Source organism: Miniopterus natalensis, chromosome 13, assembly GCF_054644295.1.
Source record: "Miniopterus natalensis isolate mMinNat1 chromosome 13, mMinNat1.hap1, whole genome shotgun sequence".
Taxonomy (NCBI): Eukaryota; Metazoa; Chordata; class Mammalia; order Chiroptera; family Miniopteridae; genus Miniopterus; species Miniopterus natalensis.
Window position 1 is genome coordinate 32,893,824 of NC_142093.1, and position 26,619 is coordinate 32,920,442.

General features: G+C 33.6%; 1 protein-coding gene across 4 annotated transcripts in view; it reads right to left on the minus strand.

The window, feature by feature from the left end:
- USP34 (ubiquitin specific peptidase 34) overlaps positions 1 to 26,619 on the minus strand; it is a 183,752-nt gene that overhangs the window by 94,469 nt on the left and 62,664 nt on the right. For all 4 annotated transcript variants that reach the window (XM_087823588.1, XM_087823587.1, XM_087823585.1 and 1 more), the window contains 10 exons: positions 23,950 to 24,164; positions 19,886 to 20,001; positions 19,673 to 19,800; positions 11,248 to 11,337; positions 8,881 to 8,976; positions 6,452 to 6,534; positions 4,246 to 4,400; positions 3,017 to 3,130; positions 1,459 to 1,558; positions 1,173 to 1,332 (listed from right to left, as the gene is read on the minus strand). In XM_087823588.1, coding sequence (XP_087679714.1) covers positions 1,173 to 1,332; positions 1,459 to 1,558; positions 3,017 to 3,130; positions 4,246 to 4,400; positions 6,452 to 6,534; positions 8,881 to 8,976; positions 11,248 to 11,337; positions 19,673 to 19,800; positions 19,886 to 20,001; positions 23,950 to 24,164 — 1,257 coding nt within the window. The remainder of the gene's footprint in view (positions 1 to 1,172; positions 1,333 to 1,458; positions 1,559 to 3,016; positions 3,131 to 4,245; positions 4,401 to 6,451; positions 6,535 to 8,880; positions 8,977 to 11,247; positions 11,338 to 19,672; positions 19,801 to 19,885; positions 20,002 to 23,949; positions 24,165 to 26,619) is intronic.

Genomic DNA, 26,619 nt, shown 5'->3' on the forward strand with positions numbered 1-26,619 from the left:
TTTTAAAACACAAGGAATCACTTAAGTAGAATTTCCATAAATTTCACTCATAAAGTAAAAAATTTTGCAATGCTCAAATTTTTAAATCATGGAGTCATGCTATTTATAAGGAATGTCTAGAATATCTTGATTATTCAGTATTTCCCGATATTTAAAAAATATCAATAAATGTCAACTATATGACATTTTCATTATCAAACTAAGCTCTGAAATTGAAAAAAATTATTCATTTTAAGAATTTTTTCCCACACTGTTTTTTATTAATCCTCACCCAAGGATATTTTTTCCATTGATTTTTAGAAAGTGGAAGGGAGGAAGGGAGGGGGGAGAGAGAGAGAGATGGAGAAACATCGATGTGAGAGAGACACATTGATTGGTTGCCTCCCCCACACCCCCATTGGGGCTGGGAATCGAACATGCAACCCAGGTATATGATCTTGACCAGGAATTGAACCCGGGACCCTTTAGCCCAAGGGCCGACGCTCTAACCACTGAGCCAAACTGGCTAGGGCAAGACGGTTTTTTATACTTTTACATTTACTCATGATTTTTAATACACAGAATTTCTTAATTAAAACTATCTACTCACCTTTCACTTCAGTCGATACATTCATAAATGTTAATTTGCTTTATTTCTGTATTACACAGGGTATGTCTAAATTAATTATACAGATATTCATTAACACAGAATTTTTGATCATGTTTCCATGGTAAATGGAAATTCAAAATTAAAATACTTTCTCCTAGTCCAGGAAGAAGAAAAAAAAACAGCAAATGAAACAAACTTAACTTGATTCAACTATGATAGATTATTTGATGCTCTTGGCGAGGGTTTTAGCAAAACTTTTTTTGGTAGTGGTGGTCTGCCTTTTCAATCATAGTAATACTTTCTTAGTGATGAAATTCTGTCTAGAAATTCTTATTCATGCATACCCTCTCAGAATCTAATGATTTTAAAGCTCTGCAATATTTACCAGTAATCTATTATTATTGCCTATTGCACCACTAAATGGTACATTTTATGAACAAAAATTACTTTGAGAGCTAGCACTTCCTTTTGGTAAGTTACGTTTTCTACCTACCCCCTCAAAAAACCTCTTTTAAGAATATTTTTGGACATGTAAGCAATAAAAAAACCTGAAATTCATTCTGATGTGATATTTAAAAATTACCTTCTCCTAAATGCTTCCAGATGTGTCTTCAGCATAAGGAGTCCTCTTTCTATAACAGTGAGACTTGAATGTGATTCTTGCTCAAGACTGCTAGAAGCTATCATAAGACTCTCCATACACTTACTAATAAACTCTTGTTCCTTCTCCAAACCAGTTTTACCTGAAAATCAGATATTTAGACATGTATATCAATCTTATATCTTGTTTTGCTATATAATGAAAATTGTAGCTGAAAAAAATCTTCACATAAAAAATTACCTATTAGGCAATATTTCAAATAACTCACCATTAATATAATATGAATTAATATACTGGATAGCTGCTCGACTGACATCACCAGATTGTGCTCTTAAAGCAATGCCCCAAAATTGGTCCATACCACAGAGCTAAGAAAGAAAAATGTGAGATCTATTTTATTATTTGTCAAATAATGCAAATGCTAAGGCTGAATTAACAAATTTAAAAGCCATACAATATCAAAACGTTTTAGTATCTTATAAAATACTTAAAAGGTAATTGCTATTACTTAGTTATTAAATAATAATAGAGAGGACAAAAGCCTTGGAAATTTCCTCAATTACTGACATACTGATTCTAAAACTACTTATTTATAAAGCAGCTGACTATAAATGTATGAAATGTTCAATAACTCAAAAGTTGTGATTACACAGTGGTAAAAACATGCTACAAAGGAATGAAAACACACACAAAATTATAAGCATAACAATGCTTCAATGCTTTCATCCAACTTACTCTGATAAAGTCACTGTTTACAGGTATTCACAGAAAATTTTTAAAAATATGTTAATCCAAGTTGTCACTTAAATTTATTTTAACTATGAGATGGCAAAGAGAATGTTTTCCTGAAAACTACAGAAAAAGTGGAGAATGGAAGTTCTTAAAAGCTGGGCAGGGTAAAGCAAGATATCCTTCTGATAAGTGACTGAACAGCCTTAGTGTTTTTGTAACATCTACGTAAAAAGCAGTATTATCTCAAAATTATAGTATGACTACTTCTTAGGTAAATTAGAAAATCACAAATTGAAATTTATGATAGTACTATCAAAGTACAAGTTAGGCCCCCCAAAATTAAATTTTAAAAAAAGAACACTAGAAACAGTTATTGTTTATCACATAAATTAACATCAGTTTTCTCTGCCTTTGTCATTATAATACAACTCCAATTTCAGAAGAAAAGTAATGAAAAATGTGGACAATAAATATATCAAAACTATCATTAATAAACCAGAACATCCAATGAGGAAGACTTTCAAATAACAGTCTGTGTTAGGAGAATCTAGGAATAATGCATTCAACAAAACTTAGTAGCCACCCAACTAGGCAAATGGAATTCTAAACCAGAGATAAAACTAGCAATTTGTGAGAGTCTTCAGCTAATAAAGCGATTGTATGACTCATGGTCAAAGATGATTTAAAGAGATTCTATTCCAGAATGGAGGTTACCAACAGGAACTCTGTAGGTAACTAGAAGTTTTGGCCTCACCAAATGGCATAAGAATCAGATTTTAGACAAATCAACCTTCTAATTGACAAAACTACTTGATTATATTATCTGGGAGTGTTTAGAGGACTAAAACCTCAGATGGTCTCTTCTCTATTAATCAAGGAATGTTTAATAAGTTCATTAAGTACAACCAAGGTTATCTTAGATACTGAAAAGTCATCAAATTCGCTTTATAAAACTTTTAAAACCTAAGAATAAAAGTCTTCATAGTAAATTCAATGCTTGATAAACTATGTAAGGTAATTCAGTAATCTAATTTGAGGAATAAAACAAAAATTCCACAAACTGACTTAATAAAATGACAAGTCTAAATTCTTACCTCAGAGTTTGAACCACCATCATAGGCACTGGTAGCCAATCGAGCCAAGTTACATAGATGCTGAAATAGGTTTAAGCCAGTCATGCTAATCGTTTCCGGTTTTAGCTGGGGCATCTTAAAAAAATAATTTTTTAAGCTAGCTTAGTGTGGTAATTAAATTAACATTTTATTTTATTGGATTTAACTTGAGATTTAAATTAAACTTAATTTTACTGAAAACATATAGAAGGAAATGTATTACCTCAGATTTCCAATAATTTAAAAAATTAAAATAGACAATGAAAATTTTATTGAGGTCATAATTAAAACATACCTGATATGTTTCAGTTTTTGTAATGAACATAGACTAAAATCAGAGATAACGAATTAAAAAATTTATCATTTTTTGTATACCTAGACCATGCACATTTATGAGATGTGTAGTTACACGTACAGTTTGTAAGTCACAGGTTGAAATTAAAATACCTGAAAGTGTATTTGTAGCTTTGCTTTAGATCTATTAAGTAACTTAGTTTACATGTACTCATTCACATATACTCAATTCTACCAGAGATAATGTGAGAGCTTGCAGAGAGCCTTTACAATCTCATAAATAAGCATAAGTCTATTGCTGTTATTATCAATGTTTCAAAACTCATGGAAAATTAACACCTGAAACAATTGTTGCATCTGATAAAGGCGAACAAAACTGGATAGAAGAATATCTTTAATATCAGTACAGCAATTCCTAAAACTGCCTTCCTAGGGATCTACAAAGTATCTGAATGTTGGCTTACATATGCCAGAAGACTGGCTAAAACCACAACCATTTAACTAAGGAAGAGTCACAGAATACAACTCCACACTAGTGGGTGTGGGTACCACGCCTAAAAATTTAACTATAATGTTATTTAAAAAATAAATACCAAAACTCCCCACATCTCTTGTGTTTGCCTGAAGAGTTATGCTAATTACTGTTAGTTTAAGTACTTTAGTTAAGGAACAGAGTATTTTTGCAAATATAAACTAAGTATTAATTTTGATATAAACACGGCAGAAAACAAAATTAAAGCAAAATCTAAGTGGAAAAAACTATATAAGGGCTGCTGAAAAACAGTACATTTACCTTTTTAAAAAAATGATGTCGAAAGAGGAAAAAAAATTAACATTACAGAGTTTATATTTTAAGAGATAAAAAGGAAATATGGAAAAACAATATAAACAATAAAACTATAAAGAAATAAAATTACCTTCTCCAGGAAAAGATGTTTGTAGGTTTCCATTCCCATAGCATGTTGATCTTTACTTCGAACTTGATTTAAAAACCAATGGAGTGCATCATCGTAACACTCAGAATCTTCTACTAAACAATGCCATAAAATGTCGACCTGCTCTAAACTTAACCCTAGATAAAAAAAAATTCAAATTTTGAATCATGGTACATACAATGTTTCGCTCCTAATTCAATGTATTAGAAGCACCAATATATCCAAAAATATAGAGATGTTTTACAGCCTTTTATAAAAATTATTTTGTAAGAGACTTCACATAACTTATGCTTTTAAATGTAGTTAAATATAATCTATATATAAATCGTCTAAAAACATACAATTTATATAGTATCCTAGAAGAGTCATTTGGTCTGGAAAATCATTCTTCCTAAAATATGAACATATTACTGTATTAAAGTACACATGATTAACGGAAGGTAATTCCAAAAGTTGAGGAGTCAGTTCTACTAAGGTTTATGGGTTAAGAACAGAGTGGATACCATGTTCAAAGCTCACTCTATGCACACAACAGGTGAACAATACATGCTAATAAGCATTATTTTTGTAAACTGTGAAAATAAGGATCCTTGTGATAAACAAAGAAAAATGGAACTGACTGCCTAAAACAGAGAACAGCAACACATCAGGGGATACAATTAACAGGGAAGCCACTGTAATGAGATGAAACCTGTATGGTACTTTGACTCAAGTATTAAATGATTCCAAAGTGTGACGGAAGGAAGCCAGAGAACTATTCAAAAGGAGGAGAAGGCATTAAAGGCAATCAGAAGTCTGAATATGGATAAATGAGACAATCTAAAGAGGTAGAAATAAAAGCATTACATGGATTTTCAAGTGTATCATAAGAGGTTCCAAAGTCTGGGGTTGGCTCCCCAGAATCAGAAGGGATATGAAGGTATGATAGAATCCTAAGAAACCTCTCTCTTGGGAAAAGTAGATGAGATCCAGAATATGAAAAAAACACCTCAGAAAACATTTACCAAGATGCAATACCAGTCTAAAGAGTTTGAACAGAAAAACAGTATCCTGTTTCTCACAGAAATAGTTAATGTACAGAGTATCTGTTCTAAGAACAACTTGTGCCTCTGGGAGTCAACATAAAACTAGAAACAACATTTAGTGTATAACTTAAACACAAGTAATTAAGATGAGCGACAACTGAAGAAAATAGATACCAGTCCTAAAAAAGAATATCCAGGTTAATTAGTGAACTAAATGATAAAACAGAAATGTATTTATAAATGACTGAATCACCAATCTACATTCAATAGACATTGTATATGCTTTATTGTTTTAAGTTTTTAAAAAAGATATTCGTTGATACATTAAAAATCAGTATTAACTTATGGAATATAACTTTGGAGTAACTATACTATACCTGACAGGAACTGTGCCAGTAAAAGTACAATTATGATCTGGGGGAAGTAAAGTTTTCAACTGGATTCTATCTGGACAGTAGCTATAATGCACAAAGAATGTATATACTGTGCTCACTGGGATGGAAGCAGCAAAATAAATAATTCACTATTCAAATACTGAGAAGAGTGGTTAATATTTCCAATGAGAGTCTATTCTAAACAAACATAAAATTTAGTGGGCATGTGAAATTATTTATGTTGATAGAATTTGTTTAGATTTGACTTCTCCAAGAATAAGATGGGTTTTTTTCATTTTATATTATTTTTTTCCTGTATGGTACCCATCATAATGGGTATGATAAATGACCTAGTAACATGAGACATCAGTTTCCTATCAAAAACAAGTGTCTTCATTTTGAAATCTGTTGGTATAACAATGTTAGTGGTATTTGTTACAAATAATTTTGACTTGAAAAAATTATAGACTTACACAGTAAAATAAACACATGGTGCATCTCAAGCATAAATATGGACTTAAAAAGAGTGATGACACCTCTCAGGCTAGTAAGACATTCATGAGTTTGACTATATTAACATAGCTAAAGAAAGAGAATGTCCTTACAAATGAGGTTTGTTGACATAGACATAAAGAGTGTGGAGAGTGAGAGATAACACAGTCTAGTAAGAGAAAAGGAGCTCTGGCCCCCCAAAAAAAAAAAAAAAGGCATGAGTATATTTCACTGGACTCTTCTTCAAGGATCAATACAGATCTAAAAACTGATTAAAATACTGATTAAAAAACTTACTGAAATGATCAGGTGATCCCAGAGTTGAAAACACACAAGTCAAGAACTGAAGTCGAACTTGAACTTCAGCACTGTGGCTGTACCTACATATAAAAATTCATTAAAATAATTAACCGAAAGATCTTATTTCTTAATTATTTTTAAAGATTGAATGGTCCTAATCTTAAATTACACAAAAATAAAATTCCATTTTCATAATTCATAATTATTAAATGTTAATTATATAACTTTGGATACACAAAAAAAGGTCATAAGTCAAATGTTATGTTTGCGATTCATGTTATTTAATAAATTATAAAAATCTGTAAACTATTAGAAAATGTACTTTCAAATTAGATGACGAGAAAGTACGTAAGAACTCAATAGTGGAATGAATATGACATTTTGAAATTATACAATATGCACATAAATTACAAGTTAACAAAAAACTACATCTCTATCTAGAAATTGCATGTTTCATTATCACTGTCCCTCCAGTGACATACTCTTATTCCTTAAATAAGAAACGCTAATAAAATATAATTTCCATAAATCTAGTTCATGAAGAACTCAGTTGATACACAATTGACACTTTTAAATGTTATTTCAAATCTAAATAACTATAATTCATGTGTACAAAATTCAGTGGTTAATGTAAGAGTTGCTCTGGAAGCTTATTAAGTAGGTGATTTTACATGGCTCTCTCAGAATTCAGTTTGTAGGCATTTGAAAAGAAACAGCATTTTTAAAATGCTGGATGAGAAAACCTAAGAGATGGGTCTGAAGCTGTAGACAGGGGGCCAGATTATGGCCAGCCTAAATGTCAGATAGAAGAGTTTGGTATTGATCAGGAGGGAAGTCAATGAACAATGATGTTGTTGGTAAGGATTCAAAAAAAAAACTGGAACTGTGTTCGTGGGAATGTCAACTTGTGAAAAGACATGGGATATATTTTAGCATCAAACTAACTAGAGATTGACAACAGTATAAGGTAACACTCAAGAACAGTAATTATAGAAAATAAACTGTTCCACTGTTCATAAAAGGAATTCTAGAAACACTGGCTTCACTACTAAAATGTGTGACCTTGGACAAGTTATTTACCTCATAGTTTAAATGTTTTTATTTTTAAAATGAGACTGCTTACCTCCAATGGGTTGTTGTATATCTTGAAGTTAATACTTAATACTTAAATGATATCTGGCACACAGTATCAATGAACACTAGCTATTTTTATCAACATCATCATCATTATTCAATGTTTAGAAATAAAAGAATCCCCCAAAATCCAAGTCTCCAAGTTTTAGGTGACTGGGAGAGGATGGTGGTACTCTCAAGCACATAGTAAAATCTGAAGGAAAAACTGCTTTGTGGAAAAAAATAAATTCATTTTTGAAGGTGAATAAATATGCCTTAAAGGTCTGTGACTTTTCTGAACACTTCTCCAGCGTACTCAGCTTCCATCGACGTGTAAGTTTTCTGTGTGTATATCTTCTCAGTAAATACTGTGCTACTTCTCATATTTACTGACGTGCTGATACTAACAATGAGCTGGTTTCCTCAATTAGGCCATCAGTCTCCACCAATTGACTCACAAGCAGAAACCTTCTGAATTTTACATGTTTACTTCTGGGTAGGCATTTCCCTATAAGAATAGTTTTAAACACAGCTCTACCACTGACCAATTTCTGCCAATTCTTATCCAATGTCACTTCAACATATCCAGAGAAATTTTTTTTTTAAATTTGTCTTTATTGATTTCAGAGAGAGGAAGGGAGAGGGAAAGATAAAAACATCAATGATGAGAGAGTCATTGATCGGCTACCTCCTACACGTCCCCACTAGGGAGTGAGCCTGCAACCCAGGCATGTGCCCTGACCAGGAATCAAACCGCAATCTCCAAGATCCTAGGTCAATGCTCAACTGCTGAGCCACGCCAGCCGGGCCAGAGAATATTTTTAATGATGAAATATTAACCAGTCATGTCATCCTTTTTTAAGCTTTCCACACATGTCCTAAATTTTTTAATACTAGTATCCAATTATTACAGAGAATAATGTTTTAAATTAATTATGTTAAATATATTTGTTTGGAAGTAAATATTTAAAATTTTTAGATTCAATGCCCTAATACATACATTAAGACAAGGATATTGATGATTTCTGGAAAAAAATTTACTTTTAGTTCCTGAAAACAACTTTGAACAAAACTCAATAGTGAAGATTAACCACCCCTAAGTTATAGAACCTACATTTCCTTAAGATTAAGAATTACAAAAATAACTACGAAATACAACTTCAAAAAAAATCCTTTCCTTCTCTTAAATTTTTTACAATTGAAATTTTTATATTTATTTACTATAGAAAAGAAGTAGAAACACAGGAAAGTTATCTTTTAGAGGATAAACAATCAACAGTTAAACACAACTAACCTAATTAAGGGATACTTACAGTGCATGTTTTTGCCTTCCTTCTCTTACAGATTGAATATAGTATACTAAATTATCAAAGAAAAGCTTCATCATATTCAGTTCTTTTTCTGCCCACCTGGACCAATTGAGAGAAAAAATAATTTTAAAGCCATAAGGTAAAAGAATAAATCTATTACAGAATGGAAAATATATATCTATAAAATTTTCAAATACAAAATCTTTTGTCAAAACTTACGCCTTAATTTTTATTAATTTAGAATATCAATGTCATTTTTTTAACCTTAAAATACTCAATCCCTGTGAAGGGGATAAAATGTCTGGTATAGTGTTAATTATAAATGACTAACATGAATATTAAAAATAGTATGATACAGTCCATATAAGAATAAACTGTGTGCACTGGTCATTATTTAGCAGAATTTAGCAGGAGGCCTGGCATATAAAATACAAACAATATGAACTTACTAAACCAGAATTTTTTTTTACTGTCAATATGTAATCTGCTAATTATTTTTAACAATTTTTTTAAAATCAAAGAAATATTCAGGTATTAAGCTCCAAAGTAATCTAGAAATGCTGGGGGGGGGGGGGAATAGTGATAAATAAATACAATCAGAGATCCCAGCATCTTTAATTTCCACAATTAACCCATCTTACACAGTATTTACTAGCAATGTATCTGCTAAAATGTATAGATGTAAAAGGATTAAAATTCCCAAACTTCTAATGTGATTTACATCATGCTTTTGCTATAGCTCTTTTCAAAATAAGTTACTCATCTTGCCAATCATTTAATGAAGATCAAGTGGTAGAATCTAAGACTTAGGTTTTCTTTTCTTTTTTTTAAGACTTAGGTTTAAAACCAGTTCTAACACACTTGTTCCACAGCTTTGGGCAAGTAACCTGACCTCTTGAAGTGTTTGCTGCTTACCTGAACATTTACTAAGAGGAACAGGGACAATAACTTCCAATTTTAAAATATGGGCCATAAGAGTTTAAGAGATAATATGTGCCAAATGTTGAGTGCTGCTGCACATAAGATTCACAATAAGTGGTTTTTTGTTACTGATGCTAACTAACTATAGGGAGCTCAGTGTTCTTTTAAGTGAATCACTGGATAAGATTTCGGATACCAGTCTCATGTTAGAAACCTGTTATCTGTGATTAACTGAGCTTATTTACATTTAATTTCATGAACAAGCTCAAAAAGTTTCAACTCAATATATTTAGGTTCAGGTACTTGATAACTATATATTCAGTTTGCCTCTTCCACAAGAATGTTACCCTTTCTTCCTCAACATCAAACTCAACTAGCCACAATATGTCACCATCCTGCCCAAGTGAATCCCTTTCAAATTTTAGAATTTTGTAATTCAGCCATTTAAACACTATGGGAAGTGTCCATGAAATATGACTCATGCTATTCTTATACTTGAAGGATGCTAAATATTTTCCTCCATTCCTCTGTTTAGCATCTCAAGGACCTTCCCTGCATTCACAAATAGAATGATCACTAGAGTCATACTGCAATATTAACTGAAGAGACTAAGATGCTTTTAAAAAAATAATAGAGGTTCACATTAAATAGATCTCTTTTAAAAGAGCAATAAGTAAGCAAGAGCTATAACTCAGAACTTCATCTTATTTAGAACAATAATGTAGATGTCCAAGAATTTTTTAAAAGGTATTTTGAAAGCAAGGAAGTGCAAGAGCTCTTAGATGTGAGAAGATATTAGGTAAAAGCCATCCTACTTGATTTCAAACATGAATCCAACAGATCTAATTTTTCCTAAAATTTAAATGTTTCTAAAGTCTCTCCAAAAGTCTATTTTGAAATAAGTCACACATTCTTATAGATTAATGAAGTACTTGTGATAGCTAACTTTCTCTAGAATATTACCAAAAACTGGATCAATTTCACAAAGTACTATCCTTGAAAGAATTCTTTAACATTCATTAATAGGATGGGGTGGGTCAAGATTATCCCTAACATGATAAAATGTCTAGAACCAATTCCTAGTAACAGGAAAAATAAAAGACATCTGGAGTGTTTATTTTAGTGTGGATCTTCTTCAGTTCTTTGCTATGGCTAGATATACTAAAAATCTTCACCCTAAAATTAAGAGCATTAATTGTCACAGTATTTTCCTCAAACTACAAAGAATACAAAAGTCAGATTTTTCTACTGATGGGAAAATAATTTCCATGGGGATAAGTGGAAGAGAGAACACTCAAGAAACCTAAGAAAACATTTGAACCACATGAAAATAAAATTTTCCTGTTACAGAATAAAAGCCAGTAAGCAAATTATTCAAAACCCTGCTTCGATAACTACGATTTAAAAAAAAAGATCCTTAAAATGAATACACTTCTTTTATTTACTTACATTGTAATCCAATGTGTATCATAACTACTCCCAAACTGCTGAAAAGTACCAAACAGTTTTGGAAGAAGTCGAAGGGAAATCACAACCGATCTGAAACAACAAAAACAAATATTTATAGAATAAAATAATTTTAACTACTATCAGTAGTTCTGGCTTTTTACAGAAATTCAACTATTTAAAATCTTATATGCAAAAGAACTTAATGAACTTTACATATATATTTCTTACACAAACATTAAAAATTTTTCTTCTGAAATATAAATTTATTTTACCATTGGGGCAAGAAATCAAGTTTTAAAATTCCAACCCAAGACTTTTAAAGTAAAATACACTATAAATATCTGAGTATAAAAGCAAATGAAGGGCATTTAAAGGTAAATTTTTCTTCATGAAAGTACATATTCTTTAGTAAGTGATGGGGGCTCTGAGAATTTAATTAAGGAAAATAGGAAGCAGCAGCTAGAGGGGGGCTTCTCAAAGTTTAATGTGCACTTGATTCACCTGAGAGAATTTTGTTAAAATGCAAATTTTGATTCAGTAGGTCTAAGGTAGGTTCAGAAATTCTGCATTTATAACAACATCACCAGTGATAAACTGCTGGTTTGTGGATCACATTCTGAGGAGCAATAATGTAGAGAATATTTTTTTGAACTAAACAAACTACCACTTTCTCCCTAATTCTCATTTACTATGATCTGCATCTAAGCTGAGAATCACTTCATTAGGAGCCATGTTAATAATGAAAGCACATCACATACCTCAAGTATGAAGAAGCAAAAAAGGAATAGGGAAGTTCATACTCAAGTAGAACTGAGTATGCCTATCTTCTGGAAGAAAGGGGTACAGGGAAGATACTGGCATACAAATCCCAGAAGTTTTAGCAGGCAAGGAGGTTGCCTGCATGAGCCTCGAAAGGGCAACAAACTCTAATGAGATACTGAATTTCTTTCTTTTTTTTTTAAGTTCAGGAGCCAATATAGCTTCTTGAAAGAATTTTTGAAAAGAGAAAAGTTGGCACCCTGACCACAAGTCTGATGTACAAGTAAGTCCTCCAAAATGCCTACTCTTTGAGAAGAGTACCAGGGGTATAAAAATAACACGTTTGAGTGGGAGGGAAACAGTGGGGAATACTGAGTAGCACAAACTAGAGAGAAAGGCAAATTTACTTATGAATGAAACCCAAAGTACTTAAATTGGACTACAAAGCCCTGTTTGTAATATGTCCCTATTCTCCGATCAGTCTAACTTTATTTCCTTCCAATCTTTCTCTTTGATATCCCTTCAACACACACAATCACATTCCTGCTCAGGGCCTCTGCTATTGTCTCTATTTGGAAATGCTCTTTACCTAAGTATCTATCTGCAGGAATCCCTCTCACTTTATTCATGTTTCCTCAACTGTCATCAGAAAATATGCCCATGACATCTTTTTAAATAACACCCGTCCATTGCCCCAGGAACCTCTTTATTCCTCTTGATTCCTTCCCAATTTTTCATCATCATCTAAAGAACATTCCTTTATTTAATGTACCCATCATTGATATATGCTCAATGAGAGCAAAGACTCTTACTAAAATTCTCTGCACATGGTGCATAATGAATATATACTTAAATAATGAACCAGCAAAGAACTTAAAAGCAAGATTTTCAAGGAAGGAGATGACCAACTATTTATTTATTTTAATCTTCACCCAAGGATAAGTTTTTATTGATTTTTAGAGAGAGAGAAACATCGGTAAGTTGTCTACCATACATGCCCCAACCAGTGATCGAACCTAGGTATGCTCCCTAGCCGGGAATCAAACCCGCAACTTCTTTGGTGTATGAGACAACACTCCAACAGAGCCACATCCGGCCAGGGCTATGACCAACTTTTTAAGTGATATATAACTGTCAGGAAGAACCAGGACAAAAAACGAAACAAAACTTCTACTACACAATAAAAAAAAGCAGTATGCTAGTAGGACATTAGAGGATCAAACCCATATTGGTACAGGTTAAGGAGTACATAGTGAAGTAATGAGGACAGTAAGTGCCTGATATACAGTAAGTGCAATGTAAACATTCTCCAAATATTTAAAAATATTAACATTTTAAAGTATATTTTTAAAATATGACTGTCAAAAACTCTATCAGTTTCTTAAAGTCCCATGAGACTGCAATTCCATTTTAGGTAGTTGATGAAAACAAAAAATATACAGGTCTATGTAAATAAAAAAATTAAGTATAGTTTTAAATAAAATTTTTAATATTTTTCGGCAAGTTGCACAGTAAATGGGGTTTGGAAAAACAGACCATGGAGAATCAAGGGGAATTTCAGATTCTTTATCTAAAATCCTTTGTCAAAATTTCAGAAACATTTTTGGAGTTTTTCCTAAGAATTAATACATATAACACTAGAACAAATAGAGATATATATATAAATTTGACCTAAGGCAGTTATTTTCAATCTTTTTCACCTCATGGCACACATAAACTAATTACTAAAATTTTGGAGCACACCTAAAAAATATACTTTTTGCTGATCTGACCAAAAAAAAAAAGTATACTTTTGATTCATTCACACCAGAGGGCTATTGTTGTGCTGGCTGTTGTCATCTTTTTATTTAACAATCTAAGGGAAAAAAGGTCAGTATCCCTGACTAAATAGTTAGGTACTGGATGTTGTCAAAATTCTTAGCACACTAGTTGAAAAATCAGAGACCTGAGGCTTTACAGGAATAAAATCAATAAGCGAGATCACAAAGAAAAAAGATATAGAAAAAGTTCATCTAAAATCACAAAGGCATATTTCAAAATTGTTTGCCTAGTGTAATTTCAATAATGGTTTAAAATACAAAGACTAGAAAGATATACCATTTCTTATTTTCTTTAAGAAAAAACTATGGCAAGTCTTATAGTATGAAACAAATGTATATTTTCTGAAAATCTGACTGAATTCTCTCTTTTGCAGTCAATGGTGTTAAGAGTCTAGCCTGGCCGGGCATGGCTCAGTGGCTGAGCATCGACCTATGATCCAGGAGATTGAGGTTGGATTCCCGGTCAGGACACATGCCTGGGTTGCAGGCTTAATTCTGGAGGCAGCCAATCAATGACGACTCTCTCATCATCAATGTTTAACCTCTCCCTTCCTCTCTCTTTAAAATCAATAAAAATATATTTATAAATAAATAACTAAACATTAAATGACTAAAACATTTTTAAGTTTTTCCTAAGCGTCAGAAAAATTCCAAATTTTCTCCTTAAAAATTTTCCCAAGAATTCAGAAGCCACATATTTTAAGTGCTATACATTTAAGAATATTTTATAAGAAATGAGCAAATTCAAATTCAACATGATCTCAAAATACTGCAACATCTTATTTGAAATAAATTTAAAAGGAAAAATGATATAAAGTACATACTTATTATAGATTAAAAATTAATCACTTCCAAAATGGGGAAGATAATTTATTTGCCTGGTGACAGAAATTAGTACTTCCATGTTGAAGTTTTGATTGCTAAATGCTTACAAAACTCAATATAAAAAAGAACTGCTATATATTTCAAAAATTCTTCCAAGAGTGAAACTTTCAAATACCAAAATTCTAGGCAACAATAAGTTTAAGTCAAAAGGGTTCAATAATCCAGAGTAACAAGATACTAATTTTAGAGTCCAGAAAAATTCTATTACACTAAACTGCTATAGTTCTTTGCTTGGTTCTAAGAGTTTTTGTTGTAACCAGAAACTTATTACTAAGGCCAGTGATTTTCCACCTGTGTGCCAATGCACATTGGTGTGCCACAAGAATTTTTAAAACATGAAATACCTGATTATTTAGTCGGGGGCACTGACCTCTTTCACTTATTTATAAACAATATATTATTTATTAATCAATTATTATTATTATTTATTAATTATTGTTTTATGTCTTTTATCCATACAAACAACTATATATACACCAAGAGTTGACACAAAATCTTGTTTATAATATAGTCATCATGGGAGGGGGAAAAAACATAACAAAAAAAGTATATAGTACCACCCATTTCTTAATCATCTGAACTTTTATTAACATAAACAAGATTTCTGACACATGCAATCATTACTCAAGAAATCATTTGTACACAAATGCAAAAAAACTGAACACGGGTTCAAGTACCTACAGGGAATCATTGGCAAAAAACAGCACACTGAATAGGTTCCCAGAGTCTCAATTCAATTCTTAGAAGGCCACAGAATCTCAGGGGTGCCTAGGTACACATTCTACTATGTGTTTCTTTGTGTAACTTTAAACTTCCTGCATTGCTGAAATGTTATTATATGCCTTATAAACCAATCTACCTAGGGATAAATGTGCACAAGGCACATGTTGCATATCACAGAGAAAGATTATGCAGACATTTTTAAAAAAGTGTTTATAGCCGAGCCAGGGTGTGGCTCAGTGGTTGAGAGTCAACCCAAGAACCAAGAGGTCACTGGTTTGATTCCCAGTCAAGGAACATGCCCGGGCTGCAGGCTAGATTACTGGTGGAGCACCTGCAGGACGCAGTCAGTCAATGTTTCTACCTCTCTATCCCTCCCCCTTCCTCTCTAAAATTAATAAAAACATTTTTAAAAAGTGTTTACAATGGTCCCATATAAATGATAGAATTATGGGCAATTTATGGAAGACTTTAATTTTCTTTTTCAGATCTGCTTCCTGAGAAGTAAAGAGTCCAAATTATTGTTCAAAAAAGGCTACGTTCATTTTATAAAATAAGTTGGAATATGACCAGAGAAAAGCAAAAGGAAACAAAAAATGCTGACAGGTCTATAAACCATGGCAAGTGAGGAACTGGAAAGAAAATGAAAAGGCTAGCATAGAGAAAATAAAAATAAAACCTCCATAAGTATATAAAAAATTACCATCATCAAGAAGCAAACCTCTGCCCTAGCTGGTTTGGCTCACTGGTTAAAGTGTTGGCCCTCAGCCTGAAGGGTCTCAGTTCGATTCCGGTCAAGGGCACATACCTCGGTTACAGGCTCAACCCCCGGCCTCCATGCAGGAAGCAACCAATCAATGTCTCTCTCACATCAATGTCTCTCTCTCCCTTCCACTCTCTGAAAAGCAATGGAAAAAAATATCCTTGGGTGAGGATTAAAAAAAAAAAAAAAGTAAACCTCTATGATTTTTGTCAAATGTGAGGAAAATGGTAAACGAGTTAAGGTTACACTGCCCATTTGTTTAACATAAGGAAGAGTTTTCCTATTAATACTAGCATACTTGCCCAACTTTCTTTTCTCACTGTGATGGTAAACTAAGGGGGCTATGTTTGGAGAAAGAATTCTTGTATTTAGAATAGATTTCTCAACTCTGATGTCACTATTGACATTCAGGGCCAGATAATTCTTTGTTGTAAGGGGCTGTTCTCTGCATGGAGGGATATTTAGCAGCAACCCTGGCCTGTAATAACACTTCTAATCCTTCCTACTCATTAGTGTAACAATCAAAAGTATCTCCAGCCTCGCTGGGGTGGATCAATGGTTGAGCGTCAACCTATGAACCAGGAGGTCACAGTCTGATTTCCCGTCAGGGCACATGCCTGGGTTGTGCGCTCGATCCCAAGGGGGTGGGGGGGGGCATGATCAATGACCTACATCATCGATATTTCTCTCTTTCTCTCCCTCTGAAATCAATAAAAACTTTTTTTTTTTAAAGTATCTTCAGACAATAACATTGTCTGGCTGAGGGGAGTCACCTCCATTGAAAACCACTGGTTTGTTAGGAAACCCAGACTGGTGATAATTAAATTATTTTCAAACCTATTTTTTTCCATTTGCAATGATAACCTCAGTAAGTTCAGCTGATATACACTGTCTATGCTACATATATCATAGGCTGAAAAATGGCACTATGTTCTATGTATTGTCACATGACTAATGTCTTCTATAGTAAGACTAGCATGATATAGCAACCTTCTGTGGAGTAAAGTCTGAGGGCAAAATTAACTTCAACATAATAGTTATGTTTACTAGTTATTCAAAAAATCATTAAGTTAACCCTGGCCTGTGTGGTTCAGTTGACTGGGTGTTGTCCCTTGCACCAAAAGGTTACCAGTTTGATTCCACATCAGGACACAAGCCCGGATTGCGGGCTGGATTCCCCGGTGGAGGGCATGCAGGAGGAAGCAGATCTATGTTTCACTCTCACTTCCACATTTCTCTCCCCCCCTTTCTCTCTAAAAATCAATATTTTTAAAATCATTAAGTGATTAGGGTACAGTGATTGCCTCAAACAAGTGTGAAATGTTTCATCTTCAAGTAATTTGGGGTGGACAAAATCAAGCTTAATAAAAAATCCAGATTGACAATTTCCATTTTATACACAGATTTTCCTTTTGTCCCTTTTAAGTTTACTTATAAAAGAAATATATGCTCATGGTGGAAAAATGGAAAACGGAAAAGCTTAAAGAAGAAAAAATAACTCAATCCTACCAGAAAATAACCATTTTACAGTCCCACATATTGCTTGCAATCTATTTAACAGACTGATCTGTGAGTATATGCTCATGTTATTATATAATCTTTGAAAACAAGACCCTAAAAGGCTACATGATATTTCATCTTTCACAGTTGTTTTTCTTCTTGCAAGTATAGCACACATGCAAAAACATGTAAATCTAAGTGACAGTTCAAAATATTAGGAGGTAAACATACTTGTGCAACCACCACCAAGAAATAAATCATTACCAGCATACCAGAAATTTTCATTGCGCCCCTTCCAGTCACTAACAACATAAGAGTAACCATTATCCTGACTACTAAATATAATAGTTTTCCTGTTTTAAACATTATAAAATTAAAGAGATAGATCTGGCGTCTTTCACTCAACACTATGTTTGTGAGATTCATCCACACTATTCTGTGCAGCTGTAATTCATTAATTGCCATTGTTATACAAAATGTCACTCAACCGTCCAAATTTGATTTTCCTTCCTATTCTTTTTTGGCATCTGGATAGTTACACAAAGAATATTTAGTTATTTTGAATAGTGCTGCTATGAACATTCTTGAATAGTGTCTTTTGGTAACCACTTGGAGGAATTTCTTAGGGCACATACTTAGCAGTGGAATTAATTGCTGGGTCACAGGGAATGCAGATACACATATGAAGAATACAAAATTTATAAAACCACTTTAAAAAACTGGTGGTTTCCACAAAGACTTTTAAAAGAGAATTAGCATTTTTAAATTAACTAGTATAATACCTATGTAAATGACGAAATATCATTCAGCCATTAGTAGCATTCCTTTTAAATGAGGCAATTGACCCACTAAAAGAGGTCCATTAATAATTTCTCATACCTGCATGAACAAGCAATTTTCTATTGTGACTGTTCAAATGACAGCCCTTTAAAGACCAGAAGTAGAAAATATTGCACATACATGTCTAATTCAATTAGGAAAAAGAATTTTTTGAAGCACTTAAATATTCAGTAAAATTTGGCATTTATATCAGGCCTGGGGAGAGGTAAACTGAAAACATTGTATTAATATAAATAATATATTCAATCAATAATTGAATTTATTATGACAGAAAATAAAACATCACCATCAAAGCAGTATAAGACAAGGAAAAGCCTGAAATTATACAATAGAACAGAAATTTTAAAAAAATCAATAAACTTATGGTAATCATTTGAGCTCTGATAAGAAGGCTATAAATACACGGCAGAAGTCAAACTAGAGGAAAAACGCTAATCTAATTCTTTATACATTACAAAAGTAGAGACACAAATGATCCACTCAAATGAAAGAACAATGCCGTTATCAAAATGTTTCTATTTTGGCCTGGCCAAGCCTGGTTCAACGGTTGAGCACTGACCTAGAATCGAGGGGATCGAGGTCTGATTCCTGGTCAGGGCACATGCCCAGGTTGTGGGCTCGGTCCCCAGTCGGGGGTGTGCAGGAGGCAGCCAATCAACGACTCTGTCATCATTGACATTTCTCTCTCTCTCTCCCTCTTCCTTCCTCTCTCTGAAATCAATAAAGATATATATTTTTTAAAAGTTTCTATTTTGGCTTACATTTACTTCATTTACCTTATTTAGCTTCCTTTATATGTAATATGACACAGTCAAGAACATTAACTGCAATTTGAACACAAAGTAATCACCAGTATGTTCTCAGAGTCAAGAAGAAAGTACTACTATTATTATTCCTTTGTTTCTCTTGGTGGGGATCTATTCAAGATGCCAAAAGAAAGAAAAAAATCCTGAAAAAAAGCCAGACTGTGTGATAAAATATGAACCCTGAAAAAGAAGTCTTTGAACCTAATATGAAAACCACAATTACTAAAAAATAGGTTGATAATGGCACATTAAATGCTATGATTTCATCACACCAAGTCAATAATACACAAAATGAACTTTACTACATAAAAAATTTTTAAATTCCTATTTACCTGTTGTTTCCTAAATTTTCAAGGCAACCTTCAATGAATCTCATTCGAATCTGTCTATCCGTAAACCAACATACTAAGGAACAGAGAAGTTTCTCTGCTTCATTTATTAATCCTTCAGAAAGATTAACCTACAAAAAATACATAAAGTTACTGTTTATCCTGATTATATTTTGCTAAAATTTTGCAGTCTTTTGGTTCTATTAAATAACTTACTGCATCATCATCTTGGACTATATCCCACAACAAAGTGTTTCCTTTCTTGCAAACGTTATCCAAATTAATGTCTGTCACAGCATTACTGTTGAATTGATGTTTATGTACTGCAGGTCCTGAGGGGGCAAAATGTAACACACTATAGAGAAACACAGCTGACTAAAATTGTGATGTGAATTATAGCATTCATAAAGTTAACAAATCAAAAGTATAATAAATATCTTTTTTACATAGCAAAATAAAAACAATACAAGATTAGCATAACAGTTGCTTTATGAATGTCATAGTGTCTGAAGTTTGATAAGACTGAAGTAAAAAAAGTTTTTTCATAGTCTCGTCACTACTAAACATGATTATTTAATGTTTTTCACATGTCAAGAAAACTGTACATAAACACTTAAAACGCAAATTAAGCATAAAGAATATAACTTATGTGAAGTAATTCTATAACCAAGGGACAGTCTTCTAAATGACCTTCTGTATAGCTGTCTTTATATTCTTACATTAAAAATTTTTTTTAATTAGATTGGAGATAATTTACCCAAATTTCAAATTCAGATTCTACTATAATAATTTAGACTTTGAGTACCAGGCTGAATAAATTCTCACTAATTCTGTTATATTAAGCAAAAATCTTCTTTGCTTTTGTCTTTTTAACAACTTTACCATGAAATTTTCCTATTGGATTGTACATGTACATTGATTTCATTAAAATAAGAATTGTGTAGCTATGCCACAACACAGCTATAGAACACTTTCACCACCCTAGAAGTTTCTCATACGTAATTCCAGCTAATCCCTGATCTCATTTCCCAGCCCTAGTCTGTTTATCCATCCCCATATATTATTACTTTCTAGAAATTTCATGTAAATAGAATCATACAGTATGCATAGTGTTATGACTTTGTTCACTTGGCAACACTTTTATTGACGTTCATCCATTCTGAAGCATGTATCACTAGTGTGCTCCTTTACATTACAGAATAATATTTCATATGTGAAACTAGTGCATTTCGTTTACACATTCACCAGTTAATGAACACTTGGATAGTTTCCAGTTTGGGACTAATATGAGGAATGCTGCCTTAAACATCTGTGTAACAAGTCTTTTTTATGGATATGTTTTCCTTTCTCTTGGGTAAATGCTTAAGAATGGAGTTAATGGATCAAAAGGTAAATAAATGTACATTTAACAAAACAACTGCCCAACTCTTTTCTGACATGACTGTGCCATTTTACATTCCCACCAGCAGCATATTAAAGTACAAGTTCCTGCTCCACCACATCCTCCTCAACAATCTTTGGTCACTTTTTTTTTTTTAAGGGTCTATTCTGGACTCTTTATTCTGTTTCAATTTTTAAAACAATAAATTGCTTCCCAGTTATATAAATTCCATTTCTAAAAGTGCCTTGAGGAATAAATGCATACATATGTATTTAATAGTCATCCATTAGGTTAATATATTTTTAGATTTTTACAAAATAGGTATTTTCATTTATTTTTTTACATCACCATTTATCCCCTCTATATACTCTTCCAACTCCACCACCACCCTTCCCTCAACAATCACCACAATGTTGTCTGTGTCCATGAGTCCTTCTCTTTTTTTTTTTGTTCAATCCCTCCACCTCCCCAGCCTCCCCAAGAATTTTCAGCCTGCTATCTATGACTCTGTCTCTATTTTGCCTGTTAGGTCAGTTTGTTCATTAGATTCCATGTATGAATGAAATCACATGGTATTTGTCTTTTATTTTAGCCATTCTAATAGGTGTGCAATAGAATCTCGTTGTGGTTTTTATCTACATTTTTCTAATAACTAATGAAGTTGAGCTGCTTATTAGCTATTTATGTATCTTCTTTGGTGAAATAAATCATTCCCCACTTTTTAATTATGTTGTCTTACTACTGAGTTGTAAAACTTTTTATATTCTGGATACAAGCCCTTTATTAAGAAATATTTCTCCCACTCTGTGGCTTGACTTTTTGGCACTTTGTTTGTATTTACTTTTTAAAATTAATCTTATTAAAATATAATGTAAATACGTAAGATACAGAACATGTCTATCACCCCAAAAGGTTCCCTTGTGACCTTATACAATCAGTCCCCACCACCAAACCTAAGGTAATCACTGAGTACATTTCACCCATAATAAACCATAATTTCACCCATAATTAAATATTGTAGAAATAAATATAAATTATATACAGCATGTACTCTTCTAACTTCATTTGCTTAGGGTGTTTATTGATATTCATCCATTGTGTTGAACTATATCAATAGTTCTTTTCTTTTTATTGAGTAGTATTCCACTATGTGAATACACCATAATTTGTTTACCTACCAGTTAATTCCAGTTGAGGCTCTTATGAATGAAGCAGGTATGAACACTCATATATAAATATTTTGGTGAATATGTTTTCATTTCTCTTGGATAAATACCTAGAAGGAATTGCTAAGTCCTATGGTAAGTGCCTGTTCATATAACTTTATAAGAAACTGATAAAACAGTTCCCAAACTAGCTATACTGTTTTATACTCCCCGACAGCTAGTTACTGCTCTATAGCCTTAGCATCATTTGTCATCATTAGCCTTAATATTACCCATTCCAGCAGGTGTGTATAGTAGCACTCTGGTTTTAATTTGCATTTTCTAGATGACTAGCAATATTAAGAATCTTTTCATGTATTTATTGACCATTTCTATATCTTCTTTTATGTATTAAGTCTTCAAATCTTCTGATCATTTCCAAATTGAATTGTCTTAACGTGTTGGAGGAGTTCTTTATAGTATTAAATACACTGTATTGCAAGGTAGCTTTGGACAGCATTAATACACTTAATAATTTTGTTCAACTTCTAACTCCATATAATAAAAAATACATACAGTACTGAATAAAAGGAAAATGGAATAAGAATAGAAGAATGGTCAAAATTTAATAGTGTCAAAATCAAATGACCTCAATCTTAACCTACTCATTTCTCAACAACCACAATAACACAATAAAAAAAAAAAAGGTAAACTTACCTAGATTATGTACAAGTAACATTTTAAATAGATAAACGTTGTTGCCAAGATCCACAAGTTCTATCTCCAAGTTTAATCATGACCTTTTAGGATAAATCTAATTGACCAGGTTTACTTAGTTTGCAATGTACTGTCATCCCAAAACCAATTTCCTAGCCTAGCAAGTGTTGATGGTACCTAACCAAACAAGAGGTTGGATACAGACCTTAAAACTGACAACTCTAAAACTGTTCTCCTCTCTTAATGTTTCTCTTTCCTCCTTTTTCTTCCACTATTCTTTAACCCTCCCTAAACGCTTCTTCCAAATCTGGTCTGTCCTATTACTTTTTTTAGATTCATTTAGAGCACGGGTGGGGTACCTTCTTTCTCCAAGGGCCATTTGGATATTTATAACATCATTTGCGGGCCATATAAAATTATCAACTTAAAAATTAGCTGTGAAAAAAGCTCCTAGATATATTGAATTTTGAGTGTCCATCCCTCCCTGTAGTTGCCTTGGTAGGGCCAGACCAAATGATTTCGTGGGCAGTACAGGGCCCAAAGGTCAGACATTCCCCACTTGATTTAGAGTGGTTAGAAAGAACCATTATGGTTAAAGATTTTATCATCCCCAGTGAAAGAAACACCTTGCCCTTTAGCAGTCACCCCTTCCCTTATTTCCCCTCCAACCCTCCCTAGCAACAGGCTAGACATTTTATAGAAATGGAATCATACAATATGTGATCCTGTGTAATCTCCTACTTTTTGGTCCTGCTGAATATAAAATCTAATAAAGCTATGTATTTTATAAAATACAAAGCTATAATTTTTATACATATTTTTTATATTTCTTCTAGCTAAATATCTCTTGATGGAACTGCAGCCTTTATGTTCATGATGGAATATCAATTTCATTCACTTGGAAAGAAAACTACCATATGAAACCTACTTAGCAAAAATATTTAAGTATCATAATATTAACTGTGATTCATTTTAACAATGTAATATAAATTATTCCTATTTTAAAGAAAGTAAAATATTTTATTATAGAATCTTACCTTGACTAAGATGTTCATGGTAAATAGATGCTAAATTGGGAAGATGTTGTTGGAGATGAGATGTTAGCTCTGCATGTGAATTAATTTGAACTAGCTCCTCTTCACACCCAGATTCTTCACCATCAAAATCAGCCATATTTTTTTCTGATTTTGCACTGACCTGGGAGCTACTGCAACTGACATCATCTGCACTTAGCATATCATCAACCATATGCCTGTTAACAAAGAGAAGGGCACAAAATTACTAATTAGATATTTAAACACACTGTGTGAATAACAAAAAAATCTTTCTCAAAATATTTGGCACAAGTTATTCACATTCAAGAACAAAGCTACATTTGTTTTTTAATAAGATACTATGTTAAGAGCTTTACAAAAACTAAAAAGCCCACAATAGCAGAACTATATATTAATTTTACAATATGCCTACATGTTATCTGCCCACCAACACACTTCAAAGAGAATAATTTCAGAGAAGGTCAGTAAACTTACTTTTAGGTAATTATTTTATAAACACAATGTGAACCTTAAAATTTGTTTACATTTGCTCATAGAACTACAGAATCAAATGATAACTACCAGAAAAATATTTTAATTTAAGGCTGCAATCAAAATGTGGTTAATATTAACTGGGGCCCAGCTGGAGGGGCAGCTTTCTTCAAAACAGAAGTGCTGGCAGAGGCTGTTATTCCTTTGCTGAACCCCACCCTCACAGAGGCAGCAGGCTGGCGCCATTTCTGAGTCTCCATCAACCAGGATAACACTGTTCGTCCCACCTTGGTGATTCCCTGAGACCCCTGACCCACTCAACAGTAGGGCCCATTCAAACCGTTTCCAATAGCTTTCTATACAAATAGCCTCTCTTAGTTCATGCTTCGAACTTTCATCAAATCTCTCAAACAAGAAGCATCTGGACTTTGTGTACACCATACCTCTTGCTAAGTGGCCCCGTCTGGCACTAGAGGCAGCCAGCCTTGGTTTGCAGCTTGGCCTCCCCCAGACACATCCAAACCCAGCACAAGTAGTAGCCATCTGCAGATCACTCTAACTCATGCTGGGTGGCCCTGAGCAGGAAACATATTGTAGCCGCCTTTGCACCTCCTGGGAGGCCCCAGAGCCAGTGTACCTGATGGACAGCTTCTGCCTCACAGCAACACACAAGGGGCAGACTTGGCTGGCACCAAAGCCCCACTGAAGTTAAGTCCTTCTCCATGGGGTTGGCCCTTGCACAGCAGCTCCTCTGCTGCAATTGAAGCCAGTCCTTGCAGCCAACTGGCCTGGGGTAAATCCCTTCCAGTGATGCGATGATAGCAATCAAGGCTCAACTACAACAGGACAGGACACACAGCCCACATGGGGGCGCACCTGGAGCGTCCAGTTCAGGTGACAGGGGGAGGCTATGCCACTGGGCCCTACAGGGCACCTACTACGTAGGGCCACTCTACCAAGTCAGGGAGGCGTAGCAGCTTTACCTAATACATAGAAACAAACACAGATGGGGGAGGGGCTTGGGGGATGGCTGTAAAAGGTATAGGGATTCAGAAGTATAAATTGGTAGTTACAGAACAGTCACAGGGATATAAAGTATAGCACAGGGAATATAGTCAATAATAACTACATATAGTATCAAGGTGATCATTTCACAAGTTATATAAATGTCTAATTACGGGGCTGTACACCTGAAACTAATATAATATTGTACATTAACTGTAATTTTTTTTTTAATATATCTTTATTGATTTCAGAGAGAGAGAGGGAGAGAGAGACAGACAGAAACATCAGTGATGAGAGAGTTACTGATCGGCTGCAGCCCACAAATCGGGCTAGTGCCCTGACTGGGAATCGAACCCCGATCTCCTGGATCCTAGGTCAATGCTCAACCGCTGAGCCACACCCATCAGCTGGCCCAGCTGTAATCTGGCCCCAACTGTAATTTTTAAAAAAAATTTGTTTGAAGTGACTGGTCTAAACTGAGATGTGGTATAAGTATAAAATATACACAAAATACTGAAGACAGCACAAGAATAATCTTATTAATATTTTGTATACTGGTTACATGTGAAGATATTTTAGATATTATTGCTTTAAATAATATTTATAATTAATCTATTTTACCATTTTTTTAATCCTCACCCGAGGACATTTTTATTGATTTTACAGACAGAGGAATGGAGAGAGGTAGAGATGGGAGGGAGGGAGATTAATGTGCAAGACAAACATCGATCAGCTGCCTCCCATATGCACAAGACCAGGAATCAAATCTGCAAACTTACCTAGGTATGTGCCCTGACCAGGAATCGAACCTGCAACCTTTTTGGTGTACAGGATGATGTCAACTGAGCCACCCAGCCAGGATCATTCTGCTTTTTAAAATGCGCCCAACAGAAAATTAAAAATTATGTATTTCTGGCATGCATTTGTAGTTGACATTATATACCTACTGGACAACAGTGATCTAGAATAACTGTAAATAAATTTAAGACGTAATTACTTCCCTAAAGAAAATATAAGCTGGCCTGGCCGGGCGTGGCTCAGTGGTTGAGCGTCAACCTAGGATCCAGGCAATCGGGGTTTCGATTCCCGGTCAGGGCACATGCCCGGGTTGCAGGCTCGATCAATGACTCTCTCATCATTGATGTTTCTCTCTCTTTCTCTCTCTCTCTCCCTCTC